General features: G+C 32.8%; 3 protein-coding genes across 4 annotated transcripts; 2 read left to right on the forward strand and 1 right to left on the reverse strand.

Moving 5' to 3' along the window:
* The first annotated feature begins 31 nt into the window (after positions 1–31).
* Positions 32–5,667, forward strand: MED16 (mediator complex subunit 16). Of its 2 annotated transcripts, none has more exons than XM_081979832.1 (13): positions 32–236; positions 774–917; positions 979–1,427; positions 1,480–1,632; positions 1,797–1,990; positions 2,046–2,414; positions 2,478–2,644; positions 2,695–2,834; positions 2,925–3,258; positions 3,318–3,370; positions 5,125–5,234; positions 5,289–5,497; positions 5,564–5,667. In XM_081979832.1, exons 1-13 carry the CDS (start codon positions 163–165, stop codon positions 5,598–5,600), a joined length of 2,433 nt encoding a protein of 810 aa, XP_081835958.1. In that variant the 5' UTR covers positions 32–162; the 3' UTR covers positions 5,601–5,667. The 2 variants fall into 2 exon arrangements, with proteins under 2 accessions (XP_081835958.1, XP_081835959.1); XM_081979833.1 differs by having other exon boundaries at positions 33–236; positions 2,937–3,258.
* A 448-nt stretch (positions 5,668–6,115) lies between these two features.
* On the reverse strand, positions 6,116–7,323 carry nmdyn-D7 (nucleoside diphosphate kinase homolog 7). Its single transcript, XM_081980741.1, has 2 exons — positions 7,131–7,323; positions 6,116–7,077 (listed from the first exon to the last, which is right to left on the reverse strand). Exons 1-2 carry the CDS (start codon positions 7,321–7,323, stop codon positions 6,116–6,118), a joined length of 1,155 nt encoding a protein of 384 aa, XP_081836867.1.
* A 954-nt stretch (positions 7,324–8,277) lies between these two features.
* On the forward strand, positions 8,278–23,233 carry LOC145729184 (RYamide neuropeptides-like). The gene is made up of 5 exons (XM_081979847.1): positions 8,278–8,436; positions 18,421–18,517; positions 21,555–21,660; positions 21,723–21,848; positions 23,012–23,233. The coding sequence occupies exons 2-5, from the start codon at positions 18,421–18,423 to the stop codon at positions 23,037–23,039; spliced, it is 357 nt and encodes a 118-aa protein (XP_081835973.1). The 5' UTR covers positions 8,278–8,436; the 3' UTR covers positions 23,040–23,233.
* The last annotated feature ends 399 nt before the right edge of the window (positions 23,234–23,632 follow it).

A 23,632-nucleotide genomic window follows, 5' to 3' on the forward strand; every position in this document is an offset into this window, starting at 1 on the left:
TTTGACGTTGACGCTTGAATGATCTATGTCAAAACTTTTTCCTTAGAGGATTTTGTATTTTTGTTTTAGTGTTTGTGCGTGTGAAGGTGAAAATTTGTGGAAAAACAAGTACCTATTTATTAACATTTTGACTTTCGCATTTTAATAAGTTTTACCAATAAAATGGATCAAATTTTTACCGTGAGCAGGCGTCCAGCAAGACGCAAAAACTCGCAGAAGCTTTCCTACATCAACAAGTAAGTTCAATTTATCAATTTTAAAATTTATTGTACAAAATCAAGTTTTAAACTTAAATAAATTACAAACGTAGCGCAACATGTATAAATTAAATGTTTATTTGATTGTGAAAGTAACAATTTTCTTCCACATAGTTAAAAACAGTTTGTTATCTATTATCTAAAAGCACAGACTAGCATACTTGTATGATATCACTATACATGAGTATCACATAAGTATGCTAGTCTAAATCTTAAATGACTAGGTATATATCACTGTGTATTGTGGCCCAGAAAATAGAAACTAACTACCCATGGCATAAGACACTCTGGTAGTAGTGACAGCCATTCTCTTTGCCTGTTTTCCCAACATCTCCAAGCTAATTTTAAGTACAAAAGCTTGAGGTTTGAATATGTCAGATCAGGTGCAAAATAACATAGTCTAAACTAATACCTTCCCTGCTTAAAAATATGAAAGTTATAGATTATCACTTTAACTTGCAAAAGTATTCTTGCCAATCTTTTGTTAATAATTTGTTTGTGTATTATATTTTTCAGGATTGATAAATCAATATTATGCGCAATTTCCTGCACCAATGTGATTGCATTCAGCACTCAGAGTAACCTGGAAGAGAATACTTCAATTTTCTTTAGCTCTTATGTGTATGTTGCTGACTTAAACACTCCCTGGCAAATCCACAAGTAAGAGTATTATTTATTTTATTTTACTGTAATACATGATCACTTCTATTGTGTTTACTAGAATATTATGCAGTACTTCACCTGTAAGTCTACTAGAATGGGATTTCACTGGAAAATTTCTACTAGTAGGGGATGAAAATGGCATTGTTCGCATTTACACCACTCCTGAGCACATTTTAAATGATTGGCATTTACATTTAGAAATATCCTTGGATGGTGAGCAAATCTTAGCTGGAGCTTTTTTCCATCCAGGGAAAAAAATTTGCCTCAACACAGAAAAGAAAGACAGTCCCTGTTACTTTGATAAATTTGCTCATTTCAAATTCACCCCGTCCGTAAAACAATTCGGGGGTCGGTCTGCCAATGGGGCTATTGTTTTAACCGCCACCGGCATGTTGGCTGCCATATTTTTACCCCAAAACACTAGTCAAACCCCTATGGTTATGGCTACTGAAAGTTTAGGACCCACCAGGATGTTTATAAAAACTGCTGATATTTCCTATGGAAAAAGTAAGGTCTTTTGTGGGATTAAAGTGGGAAAGTGTGATTGAGATATTTTTAGATGGTCATTTTTTGGTGGCTGTTAGTACTGGGGATCCTTCTTTACCGATCCGCGGCTATCAAGTCTCAGTTAGGAAAGTTGAGGAGAAATGTGTTATAACTAGTCAATGTTTGCTTAATTTCTTCTTATTTCAAGCACCCAAAGAAGCACTTAGTAAGTCTAATGGATTTTTTTTATATTGCTCAGTTTAATCAAAGATTAGGCTATTTGGTTCCATTTGTTTAAATGTGTCCAAAATGTCTAACTGTTTACTTCTTGCATTTTTTTTATTTTTAATTGGAAACAAGGGTGTTTATGACAAATATTTATATATTTAGAACAAGTTTTAAAGGATAAAAACTGCACAATCAGTCACATAAAATGGCTGATGCGTGAAGATGCTGACTCTTTGGTAGTGGCTACAAACAGTGATAGTCAAAGTTGCTTGCAAGTTTGGGAGTTCAAAACCAAAGCTTTTCCAGTACATAAGTCGTTTGTAAACTCTGAAACTGCTCAAGCTTTTACCACTATGGTGCGTGTTTGGTTTTGTTGGTTTTAAGTTATTATTATTGGTGATAATGTTGTAGCACTGGCAATACCAAGGCCACTTTCAGTACAGCAGTAAAATGACAGCAATTGAAGTGTGCAAACTGAACTTAGTGCACAGTGCTTCCAGTGCTTTTGTTGTGGTAACTTTTGCCGATAACACAGTCCATTGTCTATATCGTGACACTTTGAAACCAATCGCAAGCACGTCGTTGTCAATTCCACGATATAATGAGGAGCCTTTGAGTAAGTGTCCAAGAATGGGCACTAAAATAGGCAGTATAGCTTTGTCCTGTCTTGGTAATGTACTACTTATTATGGACACTGATGATAATTTGCATTTATTGAAACTTCCACCTCAAATTGAGAGTTCTGCATTAAGTGTTCCATATTGTACTACAGTCTTAGAGGTAAGTTTATATGAACCATTTACACATCCTGTTTCTATACTAAAATGTTTTTGACAATCTTAGTATTGTTTAATTGGTGGTTATGATTGGTTGGATTTAATGCTGGTGCTAAGGCCTAACATGATAGAAGCAGTGTGTGACCGACTTACTGAAAGTTTTAATAGACAGCCTGGATTTGTGCAGCAATTTTTTTACGTTCAGTTATTATGCATGAAAACGTCCTTATACAGGTAATTTTCATGTCGGTTTTAAGGTACATCAGTAAGCAACAAATTTACAGATTAAGCCCAAATGGACAGTCAAAAGCCAATGATTTGTCTAGTTTTCTAATGTTACACAGCATCTCTAGAGCCTTCAAAAGCTTACTAAGACCAAGCGAAATGAACAGTCACGACAAAAGTCCAGCTGACTCTTTATCCGGTAAGAATATTAGGATTTTTTTAATTGACACATGCCCTTATCCAATCCAGAACACTACTGATTCGTGATTTTTCTGTCGGATTTTTATAGTGTATTTTTTAGCCGAAGCCGATGGCCAAACGGACGTTGACAAAGTGCTGATGCATTTAGAGGCTAAAGAATTCACTGTGGAACCGTCAACGTTGCAAAGTTTACAGCAACTCATTCAATGGGTGGCCGATTTGGCTATTAATATACTGGTCAAAGTGCCGGATAGTCGACCTACTATTGGTAAAAGCTACGAGCTAATAAAAGACGTCAAAGCCTTGAACATGTTGAGGGAAATGTTAGTGCTAATCCGAATTTGGGGATTGTTGCGCCCGGCTTGTTTACCTGTCTTTATTCGGTCTGATGCTAGTATGGATGTTTTGGCTTTGTTGTTTCGGTAAGTTTACTCGTAAAACTTGAATTTGCAAGGTTTTAAGAATTAATTATTTGTTTTAGATTGCTAAGTCGTTTAGTGCAAAATGTGAATGAACCTGATGATGCTCTAGTTGGTAAGTTTTGTCGAGGGGTAGACTGCCGATCATTTTTTGTACACCAAAATGCTTTTTTGCTTAAACTGCCTAAAATGCCTCAAAATACATCCAAATGTCTGTAAATTATTTAAACTGCCTCAGGATACCTTCAAATGTTTACACATTTGTGGCATTCTTAAATTAGTTATTAGTATTGAGATAATGATAAATCTTGATGAAATACACCCTTAAAATGAATTTTTTTATGGTCATGTGACAGTTTTTAGGTTGGATTAAGTAGCATGTCTGCTTTTACAATTTGCACATGACTTTTGACTATTTTTTCCAAATTTTAAAGACCCAAAAGCTTAAAATTAATTTTTTTAAAGGTCCTGTGACAGTTTTTAAGTTAGGTTAGGTGACAACGTAAAGGTTTTATCAAATTTTTGACACTTGATTTGACCTTGTGACCTGAAATCTTCAAATCCAACTGACAACGGTCAGAAACAGTCACGTGACTTTAAAATGTAATTTAAATGTTGATCATTTGGTAAATTAAGCTTAGACAGTTGTAAAAGCTGAAATTGTAAAATACACGTTACGTGACGTAAATAATACAATTTTGAGCTTGCAACACTGTAAAGGCCAGTTGGAATTGTCAAAAACAAGTCACGTGACCTTCAAAATCCAGTTTAAACTTTAGAAAATTGATACATTAAATTTAGACAGTTGTACAAACTTAAATTGCAAAATACACGTCACGTGCCCTGGATAATTCAAATTTTGAGCTTGCAACACTGTAAAGACCAGCTGACATTGTCAAAAACAGTCACGTGACCTTCAAAACGCAGTTTAAACTTTAGAAAATTGATAAATTAAATTTAGACAGTTGAACAAACTTAAATTGTAAAACACACGTTACGTGACGTTAATAATACAGTTTTGAGCTTGCAACACTGTACAGGCCAGTTGGATTTGTCAAAAACAAGTCACGTGACCTTCAAAACCCAGTTTAAACTTTAGAAAATTGATACATTAAATTTAGACAGTTGAACAAACTTAAATTGCAAAATACACGTCACGTGACTTTGATAATTCAATTTTTAGGCATGCAGCACTGTAAAGGCTAGTTGACATCTGTCAAAATTAGCCACATGACCTTTAAAATATGGTTTAAAATTTAAAAATTTGGTAAATTAAATTTAGACAGTTGTAAAAGCTGAAGCTGAAGTGACACATCACGTGACTTTGATTATGCCATTTAAGAGCTTGCAACACTGTCCAAGCCAACTGTCAAAAACACGTGACTTTAAAATGTAATTTAAATGTTGATCATTTGGTAAATTAAGCTTAGACAGTGGTAAAAGCTGAAATTGTAAAATACACGTTACGTGACGTAAATAATACAACTTTGAGCTTGCAACACTGTAAAAGCCAGTTGACAGCTGGCAAAAACAGTCACGTGACCTTAAAAAATGTAGTTTAAATGTTGAAAAATTTGTAAATTATTATAATAATTCGTAATGAATATTGTTTCAACTCAATATCATGTAACAAAGATTTTACCATAACAATTACATGTGCTTATGCTGTTCTGTTCAATTTTCAGTCAATTTTGTTATATTAATACACTACATTTTGAAACATACAGTCATTGCCTCAAAATACTCTCAAATGCCTTATAAATATCTCAAAATGCCTTGTCTCTTTCAGTTGTAGTTTACTTTTGTTTACAATAAAAACAGCAAAGTGTAAATCTAAAATAATGCACTTTAAAGAATAATAAATTTCAGATGATTGCTGCCTGTTACCTAGTCAAGTCCAAGTTCAACCAATGCAACCGTTTAACAGCAGAACAGTCCTGGCTTCACCGCAACTGTCCCAATTGATATTACCGATACAAGTGTGTAACTTAAATTAGGTCGAATGATAAGACTGCTAGTGTAACAATTTTCAGCTGGAATACAACACTGAACCGGAATGTTTGACAAGTACGGGCGAGCTCACCACTTGTCAAACTGTCGACTCTATAAGGCATCTGTATTTGGGCAAAACACCGCGTGTGATAAAGCAATGCGTCAGATGTGGGATTTCCGCCAGTACCACTCCCATAACTAGAACGGCAGCGATACGGGCTTGGGATCAACGTTGGCTGAGATCTTGTCAGTAAGTAAAATAATAATTAAAAAAAAAAAACAAGTAAAAAAGGTGATTGTATTCTTTCTTTTTTAGATGTGGCGGACAGTGGAAACTCCAAGTGTGTTCTTAATTTTATATGAATTTGTTATGTTTAGTTTTTTTATTTGTATGTACATATACCGCATTTTATTACTTTATTTGTCATGTAATTAGCCATTCCATTTTATTTTAAAGTAAGTCGATACAGGACAAGATTGTGTAATTTTGAAACTACAGGTGTGGTAAATCCAAAACCGACCATAGGAAAACCGTGTAACGGACAGAGAACCGTACATTATTGCATGCGCGGAACTAAGACAGAAAACGAAAAAAATATCAAGTAGGCCATATTTTCAGCGCGCTGTTGCCAACGCCAAGTATCACCAATACCGTCGACAAAATTAATTTTGTCGACGGTATTGACGTTTGGCAACAGCCCGCTGAAAATATGGCCTACTTGATATTTTTTTCGTTTTCTGTCTTAGTCCCGCGCATGCAATAATGTACGTTTCTCTGTCCGTTACACGGTTTTCCTATGGTCGGTTTTGGATTTACCACACCTGTAGATAAAAATATGGGGTTTTAGTGCAAATCACTAAACAAAAATCAATCTTTCAGTATTTTAAAAAAGTACTCCAACTCCAACACAGTGTCTTCAGGTAAATCAGTGCAGTGGACTGCATTTTTATATCGATCGCTACCAAATCGAGCCCTTAGAGTGTAGGGCCTAATCTGTCTCGCTATTTCCGAATCGGAAGGTCCACAGAACATTCTAAACTCCTTGTGAACGTCAATTTCGTTACTTTTTCCCGAAATTTCCATTGCCACACATGGACCGTCCATAAAACTCAACAACATGGCGTGATAGTCACTCACCACTCCCTTGTAAACTTCCAGGAACTCATCAGCGTTGGCGTTACTAAGGTAGAACATTTGTAGGGCTGTGATGTTGTAGTGTGACTCGTTTATGGCTGAGATAATGTGACCTAAGTTGCCTTCCAGGACTGCGTGGGGTTTGATAACGCAGCAGGTGCTGTTCTTAGTTATGACAGTGGATTCAGGAACTTTGGAAGATTTATCTTTAGGGAAAAAAAATTGAGCTTCCCTTGCCGCATTGGCAGCATCAGCTGCAGCATGGAAGCCATTAAGAACAGAACCGTCACCTCCGTACAAGGCTCTTAAAGAGTCTGGAGCGGATTTTCGCGCTTCTACAGGGTCACGAGGTCCTAAGGTTGTCAACCATCGTTCAACTGCATCTTCCCCCACCAACTCCAGAGCTACAACAGCTCCAGTAACTAAGTGCTCCAAGGCAAAAGGCAGGTTGGGATCTCCTTTATACGATTCATAGAGATCCAAGGCTTCTTTGCGGGTCAGTTTGCACATTTTCATGTTGCAAATTTGAAAGCCTCTACGCTGAATTTCAGTCAGTACCTCACCCAGTTTGGGGATGAGGTTGGGTTTGACGAGTGCAAAAGCGTGCTCCTTGGTTTTTCCTACGATTTTTTGGGTCCTACAATCAGCATAGTCTGTGATTTTTACTTGTCTTCCGTAGATTCTGACTGTATTACCTGCAATAAATCAACTCAATAATTTGTAATTTTAAAAGTTCAACTTTTAGTACCAACAAACATGTCTTTCATGTGTAAGCTGTCCATTTTAGTTCTTTTTAAATATGATCGATTTAAATCCCTGTCAAACAGCTCCAAAGTGTTGTCGCTTGGGTAATAATTGAGGATGAATTTTTTATGGTACGCTGAGTCATAGTCGAACCACTCAGCCAAAAAGCAGAGCTTATCATTGTAGTCAAACTCCATTTTTCCAGTCAACCTGCAAAAAAATGAAGCTGTCACATTTTGGTTAAAAAAAAAACAGCAATCACAAACTATCCACTGTGCTGTGATTGACTTTTAACATCAACGAGGAAAAACCTGATTACTAGAGCTCGTTTTGCGTGTAAATTTATCAGAAAAAAACTACATATCTACAGGCTTATCAAATAAACAGAGCAGAGCGGCGGACCCTTTATTTCCTACATGCTAATTATCGCCCAGCGTAACATTAACACCTGTTACTGGAAAAATCCCTGGCTTTGTCATACAACTGTACGAAATTACAGGCAGAATGTTGAATTTTTCGCGAACATGATTTTCGGTGCCAGATCCATTTAATTTTCATGGTTGTTGAATTTTAGGTAGGTAGAGGATCAGAAATCAGAGAGAATCAAATGGCAAACATTTTCACCATACCATACAGCATTTTTTTTGTTTTCTTCTGTATGTTTTATAGATACATTTTCAGGGAAGACTCGCTAGAGAAAGTCAATTTTTTGCACCATGGTAGAAACAGTAGGAAGCATTGAACTAAACTAAGCAGAATGCTTATTAGAACCAAAAAAGAAAGGTTTATTTTGTATTAACTATAGAGTTTAGATCAGGGTAAAATAGAGTGAATCTGACAAAATTATGTAATAAAAGCTGTATATTTGCACTATATTACACACAAATTTCGTTTCTTGAAAGTATCAAACCCACTCTTCATAAAAAAATAATTCAAAATTACTCATATTATTACAACCACCCCCACATTACTCAGCAAATAAACTGACATGGAAGAACTCCAAGTAGAAATTCTGTACAGTAGTTGGCCTAATTCAGATAGCAACAATTAAGCGTGGACCAATCAAATTGTACGCTGCCTACAGCCTCCCACAGCCCGAAAACGCTAACTGTGGGACACGTGATGCGCCAACAGTTCTGTTAATATAAAACACTAAAGAGCAGTCACGGCAGTCTTTATTGTTGGTTTCTTTTACAAGCAGCAGCAATCCAGCGACGACAATACAGTGCGAATACGCTCAGCTTCAAGAAGTGCTATTTCCAACAGAAAAAACTAGTGAAAAGTCAAGTAACCAAGTCAGAAGAGTACAGGTAAGTGAGTTTTTTGAATTAAGAATTTAAATAATTTAAATTTTATGTCATTCTTGTTTGCTCAGGCGAAGGAAAATGTATTTTTAGGTTGCAACTGCTTACTTGCATAAAAATCGATATAATGTTCAATGACCATCTAGTTCATAATTTATAGAAGTATGATGGTCATTTCTTTTTATTTTCAAAATTATTTTAGTATGACAAAGCAAAAAATTGTCAACACCACACTACATACCAGCATAAAACATCTTCTAATTTTTTACTTAAACCATAACTTTAAACATTACAAAAAAGTCTTTGTATATTCAAGACATTTTGGTTTACACTGTTTTAGAACATAAAATAAACACCCTCGTCACACTTCCGGCTATATTTGAACTTGGAATATAAAGTAGCAGATCTACACACTTAAAAATACAACCTGAATAACGTAATTTTTTACTACTTGAAAGCAATATTCCTTTTTAAAAAATTGACAAAAAAACCTGGGAAAACACGTTGTAACACTAAACAAACATGCAAGTTTAATTTATTGGGATTACATGAACTATTATCAATCTGTTCGCTAACTTATTTAAGGATTTTTATCGCAAACACCAGTATTGCATTAAGGTATTAATTGTGTTAATAAAACTTATCACATCAATTACGATTATTAGTTATGTTGTTGTTAAATTCAGCACGGAAATATAATAAGTGAATTCAGCCCATCTTTCCGAAAATCTGAAAGTTTAAGGCAGTTATTCCCAACTGAATACTACAGGCAGATATGTAAATTTTGCTGAAACCGATAATCAAATCTTAAAACAGAAATCTTTAATAACATCCCTGCGACCATTTTTGGATTGTAAAATAACCAAATTCTCCACTAGTTAATAAATTAAACATTTATAATTTAGTAACATAGTACTTTCGTACATTTTCCCAGTGCTGCATATTACAATATAGATGTTATTTTAACATTATTAAGTGAAAACTTGTTATCTCAATTTTTAACTGGGATTCTTACGAAGGAAGTAGGAATGGGATAATAAATATTAACTAGAAAAGTATTGCTTAATAATGCTTGTCTTGCTTTAAGTTTTGGTGTTTCCAAATTGAATACACAACATTTTTTCCTAAATGTAGTCAAATACCACTCCATGAAGCTATCAAAACTACAAAACCTTGCTTAAAGGTAGTACAAATCATATTTAATGAATGTTTATAGGTTTATACAAGTTAAGAGATAAGAACTGTCAATAACAATACAATATTGACAGTTCTTACAAGTAATTACATAATAGTGGTAACTGTCAAATACCCCTTTATAAAGCTGTAGAACTAGAAAACCTGCTGAAAAACACTGCTATATGGTTAATACAGTTGTAAATTATATTAAAACTTTCTTCAAACTAGTACAATCAGTTTGACAATTGTCACGTGACACTCCATGGTGTAGGATTAGCGCAGTCACGTGGTAATTGTCAAATTATCGTCAGGAATAACCGAACTTAGTTTTTGACAGGCTACCATGTTATTTTGTGAGTGCTGCTCTTTTTTTTAAATTGCAAAATACACGTCACGTGACTTCAATAATTCAATTTTTGAGCTTGCAACACTGTAAAAGCCAGTTGACATTGTCAAAATTAGTCACGTGACCTTTAGACCGTAGTTTAAACTTTGGAAAATTGATAAATTAAATTTAGACAGTTGTAAAAATTTAAATTACAAAATACACGTCACGTGGCTTTGATAATTCAATTTTTGAGCTTGCAACACTGTAAAGGCCAGTTGACATTGTCAAAAACAGTCACGTGACTTTAAAATGTAATTTAAATGTTGTTTATTTGGTAAATTAAATTTAGACAGCTGTAAAAGCTGTAATTGTAAAACACACGTTACGTGACGTTAATAATACAATTTTGAGCTTGCAACACTGTAAAGGCCAGTTGGAATTGTCAAAAACAGTCACGGGACCTTCAAAACGCAGTATAAACTTTAGAAAATTGATACATTAAATTAGACAGTTGTACAAACTTAAATTGCAAAATACACGTCACGTAACCTGGATAATTCAAATTTTGAGCTTGCAACACTGTAAAGACCAGCTGACATTGTCAAAAACAGTCACGTGACCTTCAAAACGCAGTTAAAACTTTGGAAATTTGATAAATTAAATTTAGACAGTTGAACAAACTTAAATTGCAAAATACACGTCACGTGATTTCAATAATTCAATTTTTGAGCTTGCAACACTGTAAAGGCTAGTTGACATTGTCAAAATTAGTCACGTGACCTTTAGACCGCAGCTTGAACTTTGGAAAATTGATAAATTAAATTTAGACAGTTGTAAAAATTTAAATTACAAAATACACGTCACGTGGCTTTCATAATTCAATTTTTTAGGCATGCAACACTGTAAAGGCTAGTTGACATGTGTCAAAATTAGCCACATGACCTTTAAAATATGGTTTAAAATTTAAAAATTTAGTAAATTAAATTTAGACAGTTGTAAAAGCTGAAGCTGACGTGACACATCACGTGACTTTGATTATGCCATTTTAGAGCTTGCAACACTGTCCAAGCCAACTGTCAAAAACAGTCACGTGACTTTAAAATGTAATTTAAATGTTGATCATTTGGTAAATTAAGCTTAGACAGTGGTAAAAGCTGAAATTGTAAAATACACGTTACGTGACGTAAATAATACAATTTTGAGCTTGCAACACTGTAAAAGCCAGTTGACAACTGGCAAAAACAGTCACGTGACCTTAAAAAATGTAGTTTAAATGTTGAAAAATTCGTAAATTATTATAATAATTTGTAATGAATATTGTTTCAACTCAATATCATGTAATTAAGATTTTACCATAAGAATTACATGTGCCTATGCTGTTCAATTTTCAGTCAATTTTGTTATATTAATACACTACATTTTGAAATAACCTAGTTTTTGACAGGCTATCATGTTATTTTGTGAGTGCTGCTCTTTTTGGGACAATTTGTAAGTCTGTGTTAAACTTCCTGTTGGAAATTGTCAAACAACTTTTCCGTAAAAACAATCATAAATGTTTGTTTTAATTATGAAAATTCATTTTGTACACTTTAACAGTTTATTACCCTGTTATTTGTGACATTGTGACACTTATTACCTTGCTTAAATCATTAATAAGAGAAGTATGTAAGAAAATGAAAATAAGACACTCACAACTAACTTGAAGAACTGTCATACTTAATTAATTGTGATTTTTAATTACCATATCTTAGGGTACATGTCACATGAAACACTAAACTCCCTTTAATACGAAAATTAAGATGAGAAATGTTAATGTACAAAAGTGTTGTTTGGAGTAAGTTGAAGCTAAAATGTCAATTTTCACCTAATGCCCTTTTAGCGCGGCTCCTGTTAACTTGTTCTTGTCAGTTAAGTCTAGCCTTAGTTCCGGTCGTACACGCAGGAACTTTGTTCATTATTTTATATTAAAAAACTTTTGTCTTCACTACAAACAGACCGTTATTCACACTATACACCTAATAAGCACGTATCGTGGAATTAAATTTGGTTAGGAAAGATACATTTTCGGCATGCACTTAAGAATTTAATTTGTGTTTATAACCAGAATATCTTTAACCCAGCTGTATAGTTGAGGGACTAATTAAGTTATGGATATGGTGTGTGTAAAACGCATTCGAATACGTGAGTTGCTTTGATTGGATAATTTGCAGATTTCTGGTATGAAACTGCTTTGTTTGATAATCCGGGGTTTAAATTGGGTTAAATGTCAAAATAACTAGCAAGATTTGAAAGTTTTATTACTATCGTAAAATTTTCTAAAATCTGGTAACCTTAAGTATGGACACGAGTTATGTGATACAATAATTTATTGCAGGGTATTAATAGAGGAAGGATAATAGAGTAAAGGTACAAAAAAATGTTGTTTGGGAATTAGTTTGGTAGACAATTACTACTAATATCTGATATTCACTCAAAAAATTGGAATTTTTCACTAAAACAACTTAAAAAAATTGGTTCTTGGACGAGCCTTTTAGAAACTAGACTCTAGTTCTGAACTGAAGTTTTTCTCTAAAAAAATTCTAGTTTCTTACTTTCACTTACAAGTAAAAATCGCAGCCAAAATAACTTTCCCTCTCGGTTTCGTGTTTCGGCTTTCAACACTAAACACGTGTAAGTTGCATGCACAACATTGAGGTAAACAAGTGAACTTATGTATGACAAACTGCCCCCTTTCAGGGCTTATTATGGGGGAAGGTAAAACACCGTAAATTCCGCCTTGGATACGTCGGTAATAACAATGTAAACAACACGAAATTAGTCAACCGAAAATGCAGATTTAATTGAAAAACCTTCTGATCTATTGTTTATGGTTAAAAAAGGCATGGGACTATGGTTAATAACAGAAAGCACAGTTTCCGATTAGTTTTACATAATATTCTAGACACTTTGTGTAAAAAAATGAAGCTTCTAAAATAAAAACTCAATTTCTGGTGATTTGCGAAAATTTTACACTACTTATCACTTTATACAGGGTGGTCCAGTTTTAAATGTCGATAATTCAACATTCGAAAGCCCATGTTGTCATTTTCCTGAAAAATGCTTCACAAAGGAAAGTACAGTCGATAAATGTTCAATCTAAAAAAGATGGTTTTCATTTTTCTGCCTTATTCTCTACGTCACTGGATATTTTAAAAAAATTTCCGGTTTTTTTACTTTACTTGTTCAATTTGACAAAATAAGTATCTCTTATAAAATTCTGAATTAAAACTTCGTTTACAAAAACCACCCAACCTAACCCAACTTAAAAATTGTCTGGAAAACGGTGAAAATTGACTTTTTCATAGTTTCCAGACAAATTGAAAGACTTTAGACTTGAAAATTGACTTGAGAGGCTTAAAAATTGTCTTTGTAGTCAGTCGTTATAGTTTTCAGATAAGTTGGAAAACTAGTGTAGTGAAAATTGACTTGTAGTCATGAAAAACTACTTTATCTAGAATTTTTGACTACAAATTCACACATTTCAACCTTGAAAATTGATTTGGACACCAAAAAGTGACTCTGAACCAATGAAAAGTGAGATCAAAAGTTTAAATTTTGCATTTGAAGTAAGTTTTCATAATTTGAAAGTACATTTCAATATTTTAGTCTTCTAAAATAGTCTTAAATACAGGATATTGCCATTAGATTCATGAAAATTAACTTGAAGACTAACTTTTCAGGTTTTTTTACTTTGCTTTTCATTTTCTTAGAACTCTGGTCTATTTTTAGGGCTTTAAAACTGCTTTCAGCTTGGAAAATTGAGTCTTAGGGTTTTCAAGTTAAGTTTCAGAATGAAAGTAAACAATTTTGGCATTAAACGCTACGATATTAGTCTTAAACACAAATTACATACATTTTAACATTCTCCAGAAAAATGTCAACTTATTTTTTGGTGGGCTATCGATTGGTGAATTATTGACATTTAAAACTAGACCACCCTGTATTCTTAAGAAACACAATTTACCTTACGTGCCTTAAAAAAAATTAATATAGATTTTCTAGTTAGTCACGTGACCAAGGCAAAAAAACTGAACGCAGTCACGTGACTTTAAAAAAAAATCAATTTTATTTTTACGTTTAAAGTCAAAACTTGCAATTTTCTACGGCAAGATTCAATTCAAGGGTAAACTGGTCGGAAACAGTCACGTGACATATTCACTTGTTAAGCCAAAATTCAAGCTGAATAGCGAATCAGTCACGTGACCTTTAGAATACAATCCTTAAAAATCTGCATAAACGGTTAAGCTGTATTATAGCTGGATACAGCTTCAAATCTTAAATGCTTTTTGAAAAAGGAACAAACTCTCAAAAAAGTAGGTTTTTTACTTTAATAAATTATAATTTTTGAATGGCAAAAAACTAGAATTTTGTTATAATATCAATTAATTCTTCTAAAATACCTAAACATAAATAGAGTTTTGCTCTAATAAAATGGGCTAATTTCCAAATTCGTTCTCATTATTCCAGTGCAAAGTTAACCCCAAACAAAAACCACGTAACCATTTCCAATTTGCATTATGGAAGTCGAGGTTCGAATTTCAATTATACTGAAAAGCCATAGGAGCAACACATATGGTTAGCCGCTATTAAAAGCCATGCATATAACAATACCAGTAATTAGTTAAGTGATTCTAGGATAATCTATCGATGATATGGTAAAAATCAGTAAAAAATTACTAAATTACTTCAATCTATTAAGAGCCGCCTTCACAAAAATGTTGAAGGGACTAAGGTCCTTGTTTGATTGAACTACCACCACTCAAAAGCTAAAGGCAATAAGGGTTTAGGACGACTTAGGGCTGGAATAACAGGCCGAATAAATGTTGATTCACCTAAGAAGTTAATAACACAATAAACTCTAGAAAGGGACAGTAAAGAGCAAAACGTATTGTTTCAAATATGGCTATAAAGCCCATCAACGTTGGGGGGAAATTGTAATAAGGTAATAACAGTAGTTTATCCGGGACTGTAAAAGGTTATTCGATCTGCTTATTAACGAGATAAATTACGAGAGAGTATTATTATTTATTAATCAACACAAGAGTGATTAACCACACATACACACTTGGGGATACATTCAATAACCACTATAGTGGGGAATAGTTTATTCCTAATTCCAATCAGAAGATTAAGTATCAATAATTGATTTCTTCTGTGGTGGTACATTTCCTACTGTTTTCTTGTAAATCTACGAAAATCCTAAAGTAGACGAAAAACAATAAGCTGGTAAGCTTTGGAGCTTTCTGTAAGACATTCTCATTAATATATTTTATTATTATTTATTACTTCTTTGTTACATCCCATACGAAGTTATACGTTTTTATTATTTTTCTTTGTGGTTATTCGTCTTCTTAAAAACAAGCATTTTTATGCTTACTAATGCTAAGCTGCTGCTGCTAATTTACATAAAACACAGCACTGTTGATTATTTCTGATTGGTCAAAAAAAGTAGCTTTTTGCTGTTCTTGACCAACCACAAGATACTATAGCTGTGATTTTCGCAAATTCCTCGTAAAATGGACTTACTATTAATCTAAGACCATCTATCTAAGGACCGTAAGCGTACATAAATATTGACTTAGCGGTTTCTCATCTTGATTGAATTTTTCCAATATTACTGTACCCAATAAAAAAATTACGGAGTAGTAGTAGTAGAAACATGAATGACGAGAATTAACCCGATTCAAACGGTTGAAATAACTTTCGGTCTTCGTGGAATAACACTTTGGTGCAACTACTTGCTATTTTAACGGTTATTTGGCCCGAAGCGTTGATCCAAAATCAGAGAAAATGCAATTTGCCAGTTGAGAAAATTATGAACGTTTCTTCTAAACACAAAATAAAAATTACACTAAAACAGGGGTCAAAAGCCAAAAGAAACTTTCTTATTATTTATTATCCAACAGCTTTTATGCTGATCAATTTGATTGACAGAGAAGAAAATATAAAAAAACAAAAAATATTAGAAAACTCCTGACCTACATCTATCTGTAGATTGACTGAAGAGGTTTCTGGTTATTTTATGACAAATTTCTGAAATGTTTAGGATACTTGTAGATGCCTCTGGCTATTTTAGACAATTCTTGAAAGTCTTAGAATATTTGTAGATACCTCTGGCAATTTTAGCTTAGAACATTTGTAGAGGCTTCTGACATTTTCTGTACTATTTAGAGACCTCTGGCAATTTTAGACATTTGTTGGAAGATTTAGGATACTTGCAAGAGGCCTCTGGTAATTTTACACAATTCTTGGGAGATTTAGGACACTTGTAAACACCTTTGGCAATTTTAGCAAATTCTTGGAAGATTTTGGGACACTTGTGGAGGCCTGTGAGAATTGTAGACATTTCTTGAAAGGTTTACAACACTTGTAGAGATCGCTGGCAATTTTAGCACATTATTGGATGGTTTAGATCCCTTGTAGAGGCTTTTGGTAATTTTTGCAAATTTTTGGAAGATTTAGGACACTTGTAGAGTCCTCTGGCTATTTTAGCAAATTTCTGAAATGTTTAGGACATTTGCAGTGGCCTCTGGCAATTTTAGACAATTCTTGAAAGATTTAGGACACTTGCAGACACCTCTGGTAATTTGACACAATTCTTGGAAGATTTAGAACAGCAGTTTTAGCAAATTCTTGGAAGGTTTTGGGACATTTGTGGAGGACTGTGAGAATTTTAGACATTTCTTGAAAGGTTAGAACACTTGTAGAGACTTCTGGCAAATTTAGTAAATTCTTGAAATATTTTGGACACATGTAGAAGCCTTTGGCAATTTTAGACAGTTCTTGGAAAGTTTAGGAAACTTGCAGAGGCCTCCGGCAATTTTAGACAATTCTTGCAGTTCTTGAAAGATTTAGGACACTTGTAGAGGTCTCTGGTAATTTTAGACAACTCTTGGAAGGTTTAGCGTCACTTGCAGAGGCCTCTCGTAATTTTAGACAATTTTTGAAAGATTTAGGACACTTGCAGACACCTCTGGTAATTTTACACAATTCTTGGAAGATTTAGAACACTTGTAGAGACCTTTAGCAATTTTAGTAAATTCTTGAAATGTTTAGGACACTTGTAACGGTTTGTGACAATTTTAGACAGTTCTTGGAAAGTTCAGGACACTTGCAGAGGCAATTTTAGACAATTCTTGGAAGATTTAGAACACTTGTAGACCCCTGTTGCAATTTTACACAAGTCTTTCTTATTACTTCAGTATAAGTAGCACTTTATAACAAGACAATGCTGAAAAAATCAATTCCTTTATCTTCGACAACAATACAGACGTTACGGATGTGTCGGAAGTAATTATCGCTTTCAGGATGTCATTATACTCCTATTTTTGTCCAAAATACCCCCCTATAATCGTCTATTAAAAGTATGTTCATTAGGAAACTCATTGCCCTAGTTTTCTTGCAAAAAACCACCACTTACAGAGATAATACAAACAATAAAAAGTACTTAATTCCCTTAAATGAGCCACTCTGTATTTTTACCAGTGAATGTAAAACGAACCAAAATCTATTGAAACTGCGATCTAAATGTGTTACAGAAAGTAGGGTAGTAAAAATTGGATTTTAAGTTTTTAGAATGAGATGACGAAAACCCCTAAAGGCTCGATTTTAAATGCAAACTGACAGTTAAATATAGTTAAGTCAGAATATGTAAAATCGTTCAACAAATAAGGATGATAATTGCTTATGTATGCAAGGTCGAAATTGGCAAGAAATTCTCTAGCATTTTAATGACATTTACTATTAAAAACAAAATTAATGGTAGAAAATTTTGGCCCTTATTTACGTTTGTGGTTTTGAACAGTTTATAAACTTTGCATATTGCTTGAAAGTAAATCAAAACAAAAATATAAATAACTACACTAGTAATCAAAAATTTTCATAATCTTAATGCACACACGCATATATCGAGAAGTTGTAAAGCATCGAAATCTATTGAAACATTTCCATACATATGGATTTTCTTGTGTGGAAGGAAAACCGTCCCTTTGGGCGGTCATCAAGAGAACGTCATGAATATGATGTTTTCCTTCGGGGCGGTTTCCTATATTTGGCGTTTGTTTCTGGTATATTCGAGGAAATCAACACAGTGCAGACGTTAAAATCCTGAAAATAATCCTCAGAATTTTTTGGAAACTGAAAAGATGAACTCGAGTGTTGGCTATCGAATTTCTCGTCGTCTAGAACGAAATATAACAGCTTTATTTATTTTATCTGTTTTGAAAGTAACACTAGAGATTTAATCGACTAAGCATATCGAAATATTAGAATTCTGGAGTGGTTTTGAAGAAAATTCTATGGGAATAATGGAAAAGCAGTTTTTATTAACAAAGCATTTAAGTGGCCATTATTAGAGTTAAAACTCTTCTCTATATAACTGGGGCATTTAAAACTTGATTGCTCCAGAATTTGTTTGGTTTTTAACTAAAGTTGTATTTTGTTTTCAGATGCATATCAGGAAAGTTACAGTGATATTGGTATACTTGGTTACCATTGTCATTTCACTTGTGATCGCAGACCCTGAAGCCAATAAGAGAATGTCAGGTACTTAATTAATGCATGTTTAACCTAATATGCAATAACAATTTAGTGTAGAGTTCAATTCCCTGAGGATGTTGGTGTTGTTAACCGTTATAGTATAATCAGGATAATATTCAGAACGCAGACAAAAACAATGTAAAACAATATTTGCATTACTTGTAATAAGTTTACTCCGGAAAAACCAATCTGCAACACAGTAAACAATTTTTAAATCAAATATTTGGTATGGCCACTCTATATAGGAATTCACGTTTGTTCCCATCGAAAAGGAAATATTGCATTGCCACTTTAGTGTAAACGAATTTTTACGTTTGCTCTGATTTTAAAGTTTTGATATAAATCAATATTGATTTTAAAGCCATTTACATGTAAATATTTCCGTGTAATTATTATTATTATATTCACACATACATGGAAAATCAAAATAAACTAGAATTACAAAAAAAATGTAGTGTTGCAATCTTAATTTATTTCATTTTCCGTTTACACCTCGACTAGAGAGGTTTTTTAGGTACTTTTTGAAATTCAATATCTCGGGAACATGAGGAGCTAGAGAGGCCATTTTTAACTCATTTTGTAGTATTTTTTATGCTTTTTCGAATGGCGTAGGAACGAATTTTCTGCGAATTTAAATAAAAGAGCTACGATTTTTCAAAAAGTCAAAAAATTCAATTTTTGTCAAAAGTGCAATTTTGGCAAATTTTTATTCTGCTCCATAAGGGTTCCAATGCACAGCAAAGGGCATATTTATACAAAAAAACCTTAAATTAAGTGAAATAAGCACAAAAAAAGCACTTTAAAATTTTTTACTTTTCAAAAAAATTTATAGAATGGGGGGTACTAGAGAGGTTTTTTAGGTACTTTTTGAAATTCAATATCTCGGGAACATGAGGAGCTAGAAAGGCCATTTTTAACTCATTTTGTAGTATTTTTTATGCTTTTTCGAATGGCGTAGGAACGAATTTCCTGCGAATCTTAATAAAAGAGCTACGATTTTTGAAAAAGTCAAAAAATTCAATTTTTGTCAAAAGTGCAATTTTGGCAAATTTTTATTTTGCTCCATAAGGGTTCTAATGCACAGCAAAGGATATATTTATACCAAAGGACCTCAAATTAAGGGAAATAACCACTTTGAACCTTTCAGAAATTCGAAAAATGCCATTTTTTGTCAAAATTTTCAATTTTTTTTTTTGTTCCATAAGGGTTCCAATGCACAGCAAAGGGCATATTTATACAAAAGAACATTAAATTAGGTGAAATAAGCACAAAAAAAGCACTTTAAAATTTTTCACTTTTCAAAAAAATTTAAAGAATGGGGGGGTATTAGAGAGGTTTTTTAGGTACTTTTTGAAATTCAATATCTCGGTAACGGAAGGAGCTACAGAGGCCATTTTTAACCCATTTTGTAGTATTTTTTATGCTTTTTCGAATGGCGTTGGAACAAATTTTCTGCGAATTTAAATAAAAGAGCTACGATTTTTCAAAATGTCTGAAAATTCAATTTTTGTCAAAAGTGCAATTTTGGCAAATTTTTATTTTGCTCTATAAGGGTTCCAATGCACAGCAAAGGGCATATTTATACAAAAGAACATTAAATTAGGTGAAATAAGCACAAAAAAAGCACTTTAAAATTTTTGACTTTTCAAAAAAATTGAAAGAATGGGGGATAATTAGAGAGGTTTTTTAGGCACTTTTTGAAATTCAATATCTCGGTAACGGGAGGAGCTACAGAGGCCATTTTTAACCCATTTTGTAGTATTTTTTATGCTTTTTCGAATGGCGTTGGAACGAATTTTCTGCGAATTTAAATAAAAGAGCTACGATTTTTCAAAAAGTCTGAAAATTCAATTTTTGTCAAAAGTGCAATTTTGGCAAATTTTTATTTTGCTCCATAAGGGTTCTAATGCACAGCAAAGGATATATTTATACCAAAGGACCTCAAATTAAGGGAAATAACCACTTTGAACCTTTCAAAAATTCGAAAAATGCCATTTTTTGTCAAAATTTTCAATTTTTTTTTTTGCTCCATAAGGGTTCCAATGCACAGTAAAGGGCACATTTATAACTAAAAACCTTAAATTAACTAAAATAAACACAAAAAAAGGATTTTAAAATTTTTCACTTTTCAAAAAAATTGAAAGAATGGGGGGGTACTAGAGAGGTTTTTTAGGTACTTTTTGAAATTTAATATCTCGGGAACATGAGGAGCTAGAGTGGCCATTTTTAACTCATTTTGTAGTAGTTTTTATGCTTTTTCGAATGGCGTAGGAACGAATTTCCTACGAATCTAAATAAAAGAGCTACGATTTTTCAAAAAGTAAAAAAATTCAATTTTTGTCAAAAGTGCAATTTTGGCAAATTTTTATTTTGCTCTATAAGGGTTCCAATGCACAGCAAAGGGCATATTTATACCAAAGGACCTCAAATTAAGGGAAATAACCACTTTGAATCTTTCAAAAATTCGAAAAATGCCATTTTTTGTCAAAATTTTCAATTTTTTTTTTGCTCCATAAGGGTTCTAATGCACAGCAAAGGGCATATTTATACAAAAAAACCTTAAATTAAGTGAAATAAGCACAAAAAAAGCATTTTAAAATTTTTCACTTTTCAAAAAAATTGAAAGAATGGGGGGGTACCAGAGAGGTTTTTTAGGTACTTTTTGAAATTCAATATCTCGGGAACATGAGGAGCTAGAAAGGCCATTTTCAACTCATTTTGTAGTATTTTTTATGCTTTTTCGAATGGCGTAGGAACGAATTTCCTGCGAATCTAAATAAAAGAGCTCCGATTTTTCAAAAAGTCAAAAAATTCAATTTTTGTTAAAAGTGCAATTTTGGCAAATTTTTATTTTGCTCTATAAGGGTTCCAATGCACAGCAAAGGGCATATTTATACAAAAAAAACTTAAATTAAGTGAAATAAGCACAAAAAAAGCACTTTAAAATTTTTTACTTTTCAAAAAAATTGAAAGAATGGGGGGGTACTAGAGACGAGGTTTACACTAATAATTTGTATACGATGAAGAAAAAATCAAATTTCAGGATCGTCACACGCCTTTCAGCAAATGGTCAGATATGGCCGATCCAGTAAGAAAGACCCAAAAATAAACGTTTATCCAAGAGCTGACGTGTTCTACCTTGGTCCAAGGTGATTTACCCCCTTTTTTCATAACCTAGAAAATTTTAATGCCACCAACTATCTTCACCTAGGTATGGTAAAAGAGCTTTGACGACGCCGACATGGGATAGCTTAGGGAACCTGGACGAGATCACCGATACAACATTCCCCTGTACATACACCGGTATTTCCAATCTTTACAGATGCAATACTTCCAGGTAAATTATCTTTAAACTGTAATTCTAAACTTGCAACACTGTAAAGCCCAGTTGACACCAAAAAACATGATTGGTTTCAAAAAGTTGGTAACTACAATAATACAACCTTTTGCAAGTTAAAACTTTTTCCTAAAATACACTTTTGTTAAGTTTTATAGCTTCATATGACTCTGAAAGTTTAGTGAATCATAAAGTTATAAAACTTGGACAAAACTGTTAGCTTCGAAAAATTTAGAACACCCTATATACTTAGTTCTGTAATTCGGGCAAAGAGTTATTTCAGTATAAAACAATTTTCCTGCTTCCTCGTTTTAGGAAATCGATATTAAAATATTTCCAAGTTTTGGCTCTTTGAAGGTTTTTGCTTTTATATCCTCTGGAACCGCAGATATTAAAATGTTACGCGTTTGTTAGGAACTTTCTGTTCTGACTTTAAATAGTCTGACAAATTTGTTATAAATCACAAAGAAATGCATTAAATTCAAAACAACTCTTAATTAGCAAACAGTAGTGTAACCCTTGTAATGACAGGTAAATAAAAGTGTATCCCAATGTTTTATAAGAGATGTAAAGCCTGGTTTATAAAACAAAATTTAACTTTAGTATTAATTTTAGTATTAGCATTAGAGGTAGTGGTTTTAAATTGTGATGTTCATAAACAAAATTTAACTTTAACTGTAAATTTAGCTGTAACTGCTGACCAAACTTCCTCTTAAGATTGAATTTTTGCTTTATTTATGAAATTTCTAAACAGAAATTCAAAGAATATCCTTTTGCTATTGATTTAGTGCAGTAACGTAGCATTAAGCAACAAAACTTGAAAAAAAATAACATTAAAGTTAGGTTACCTTTCAGAAAACTGTATGGTTAAATTAAGGGTTTTATAAACACCCTTTTTTTTTAGGGTTAATACTAAATTTATTACTAATGCTAAAGTTACAGCTAAAGTTAAAATTTCTTTTAAAAACTAGGCTTAAATTGGGCCTAAATTTCCTTAAATCACTGCAGTATTTAAATTAGAGATAAGAGCAATAACGTTTTTTTTTGAGAAGTTAAATTGAAAACATAAACTTATTTCTTCGGTTAATCGAGTTTAGTGACAAAGTTTTTCTAATTGTTTTACAACTCCGAGCTCAACTTTAATACCTTATATTTTTTTTCAGATCTACTTTAAGACAACGTAGAAAGTAAAGCAATCCGTTGATTTTCTAATCTAATCTGTAGTCGTTTCTTTAACCATCGAGAACCATTTAAGGCTGGAGTGGTTCTCGAACTATTCGCTTCACATTCCCAAGTTACAGTACGTCAGATTAATTATTAGTATTAACGTGTAAAATCTCGATGTATGTATAATAAAAAAAATAAATAAACGTTTAACACAGGCATTTTACAGCCCTCATTTATCCTGATTTAGCTTTTAAGCCATGATGAATGCAAATTGGTTGATATTTGTTTTCAAAATAATAATAAAAATATTTTTTGTAAATAAAAAATTTAATGAAATGAGCAGAAAAAAGCTGAATTTTGTCATTTTTAAATCGAGTTATTTTAATGTTTTTTTTGTCACAATTCTTGAAGGTATGATTCACACGTATTAAGTTTTTTAGCAATATAAAAATTGTTTGTGTTGCAAAACCATTAACAAAATAATTAAATTGACTGAACTGAAACAATGAATCATTTTTGAGTAGTAAACTAGGTATATGGGTGGTCCAATTTTAAATGTTAATAATTCACCCCATCAAAAAATAAGTTAACATACATTATGTCATTTTCCTGAAAAA

Source organism: Ips typographus, linkage group LG5 (assembly GCF_016097725.1).
Source record: "Ips typographus isolate SLU linkage group LG5, UJ_Ityp_2.0, whole genome shotgun sequence".
NCBI lineage: Eukaryota > Metazoa > Arthropoda > Insecta > Coleoptera > Curculionidae > Ips > Ips typographus.

Excerpts from the sequence above, each read along its gene's own strand:
- nmdyn-D7 (XM_081980741.1), bottom strand. The coding sequence starts at position 7,323 with ATGGAGTTTGACTACAATGATAAGCTCTGCTTTTTGGCTGAGTGGTTC. Across the intron at positions 7,078-7,130 it reads CATGAAAGACATGTTTGTTG|GTAATACAGTCAGAATCTAC; the intron begins GTACTAAAAGTT and ends GATTTATTGCAG.
- MED16 (XM_081979832.1), top strand. The coding sequence starts at position 163 with ATGGATCAAATTTTTACCGTGAGCAGGCGTCCAGCAAGACGCAAAAAC. Across the intron at positions 1,991-2,045 it reads CTCAAGCTTTTACCACTATG|CACTGGCAATACCAAGGCCA; the intron begins GTGCGTGTTTGG and ends ATAATGTTGTAG. Across the intron at positions 3,371-5,124 it reads ACCTGATGATGCTCTAGTTG|ATGATTGCTGCCTGTTACCT; the intron begins GTAAGTTTTGTC and ends AATAAATTTCAG.
- LOC145729184 (XM_081979847.1), top strand. The coding sequence starts at position 18,421 with ATGCATATCAGGAAAGTTACAGTGATATTGGTATACTTGGTTACCATT. Across the intron at positions 18,518-21,554 it reads AGCCAATAAGAGAATGTCAG|GATCGTCACACGCCTTTCAG; the intron begins GTACTTAATTAA and ends ATCAAATTTCAG. Across the intron at positions 21,849-23,011 it reads TACAGATGCAATACTTCCAG|ATCTACTTTAAGACAACGTA; the intron begins GTAAATTATCTT and ends ATTTTTTTTCAG.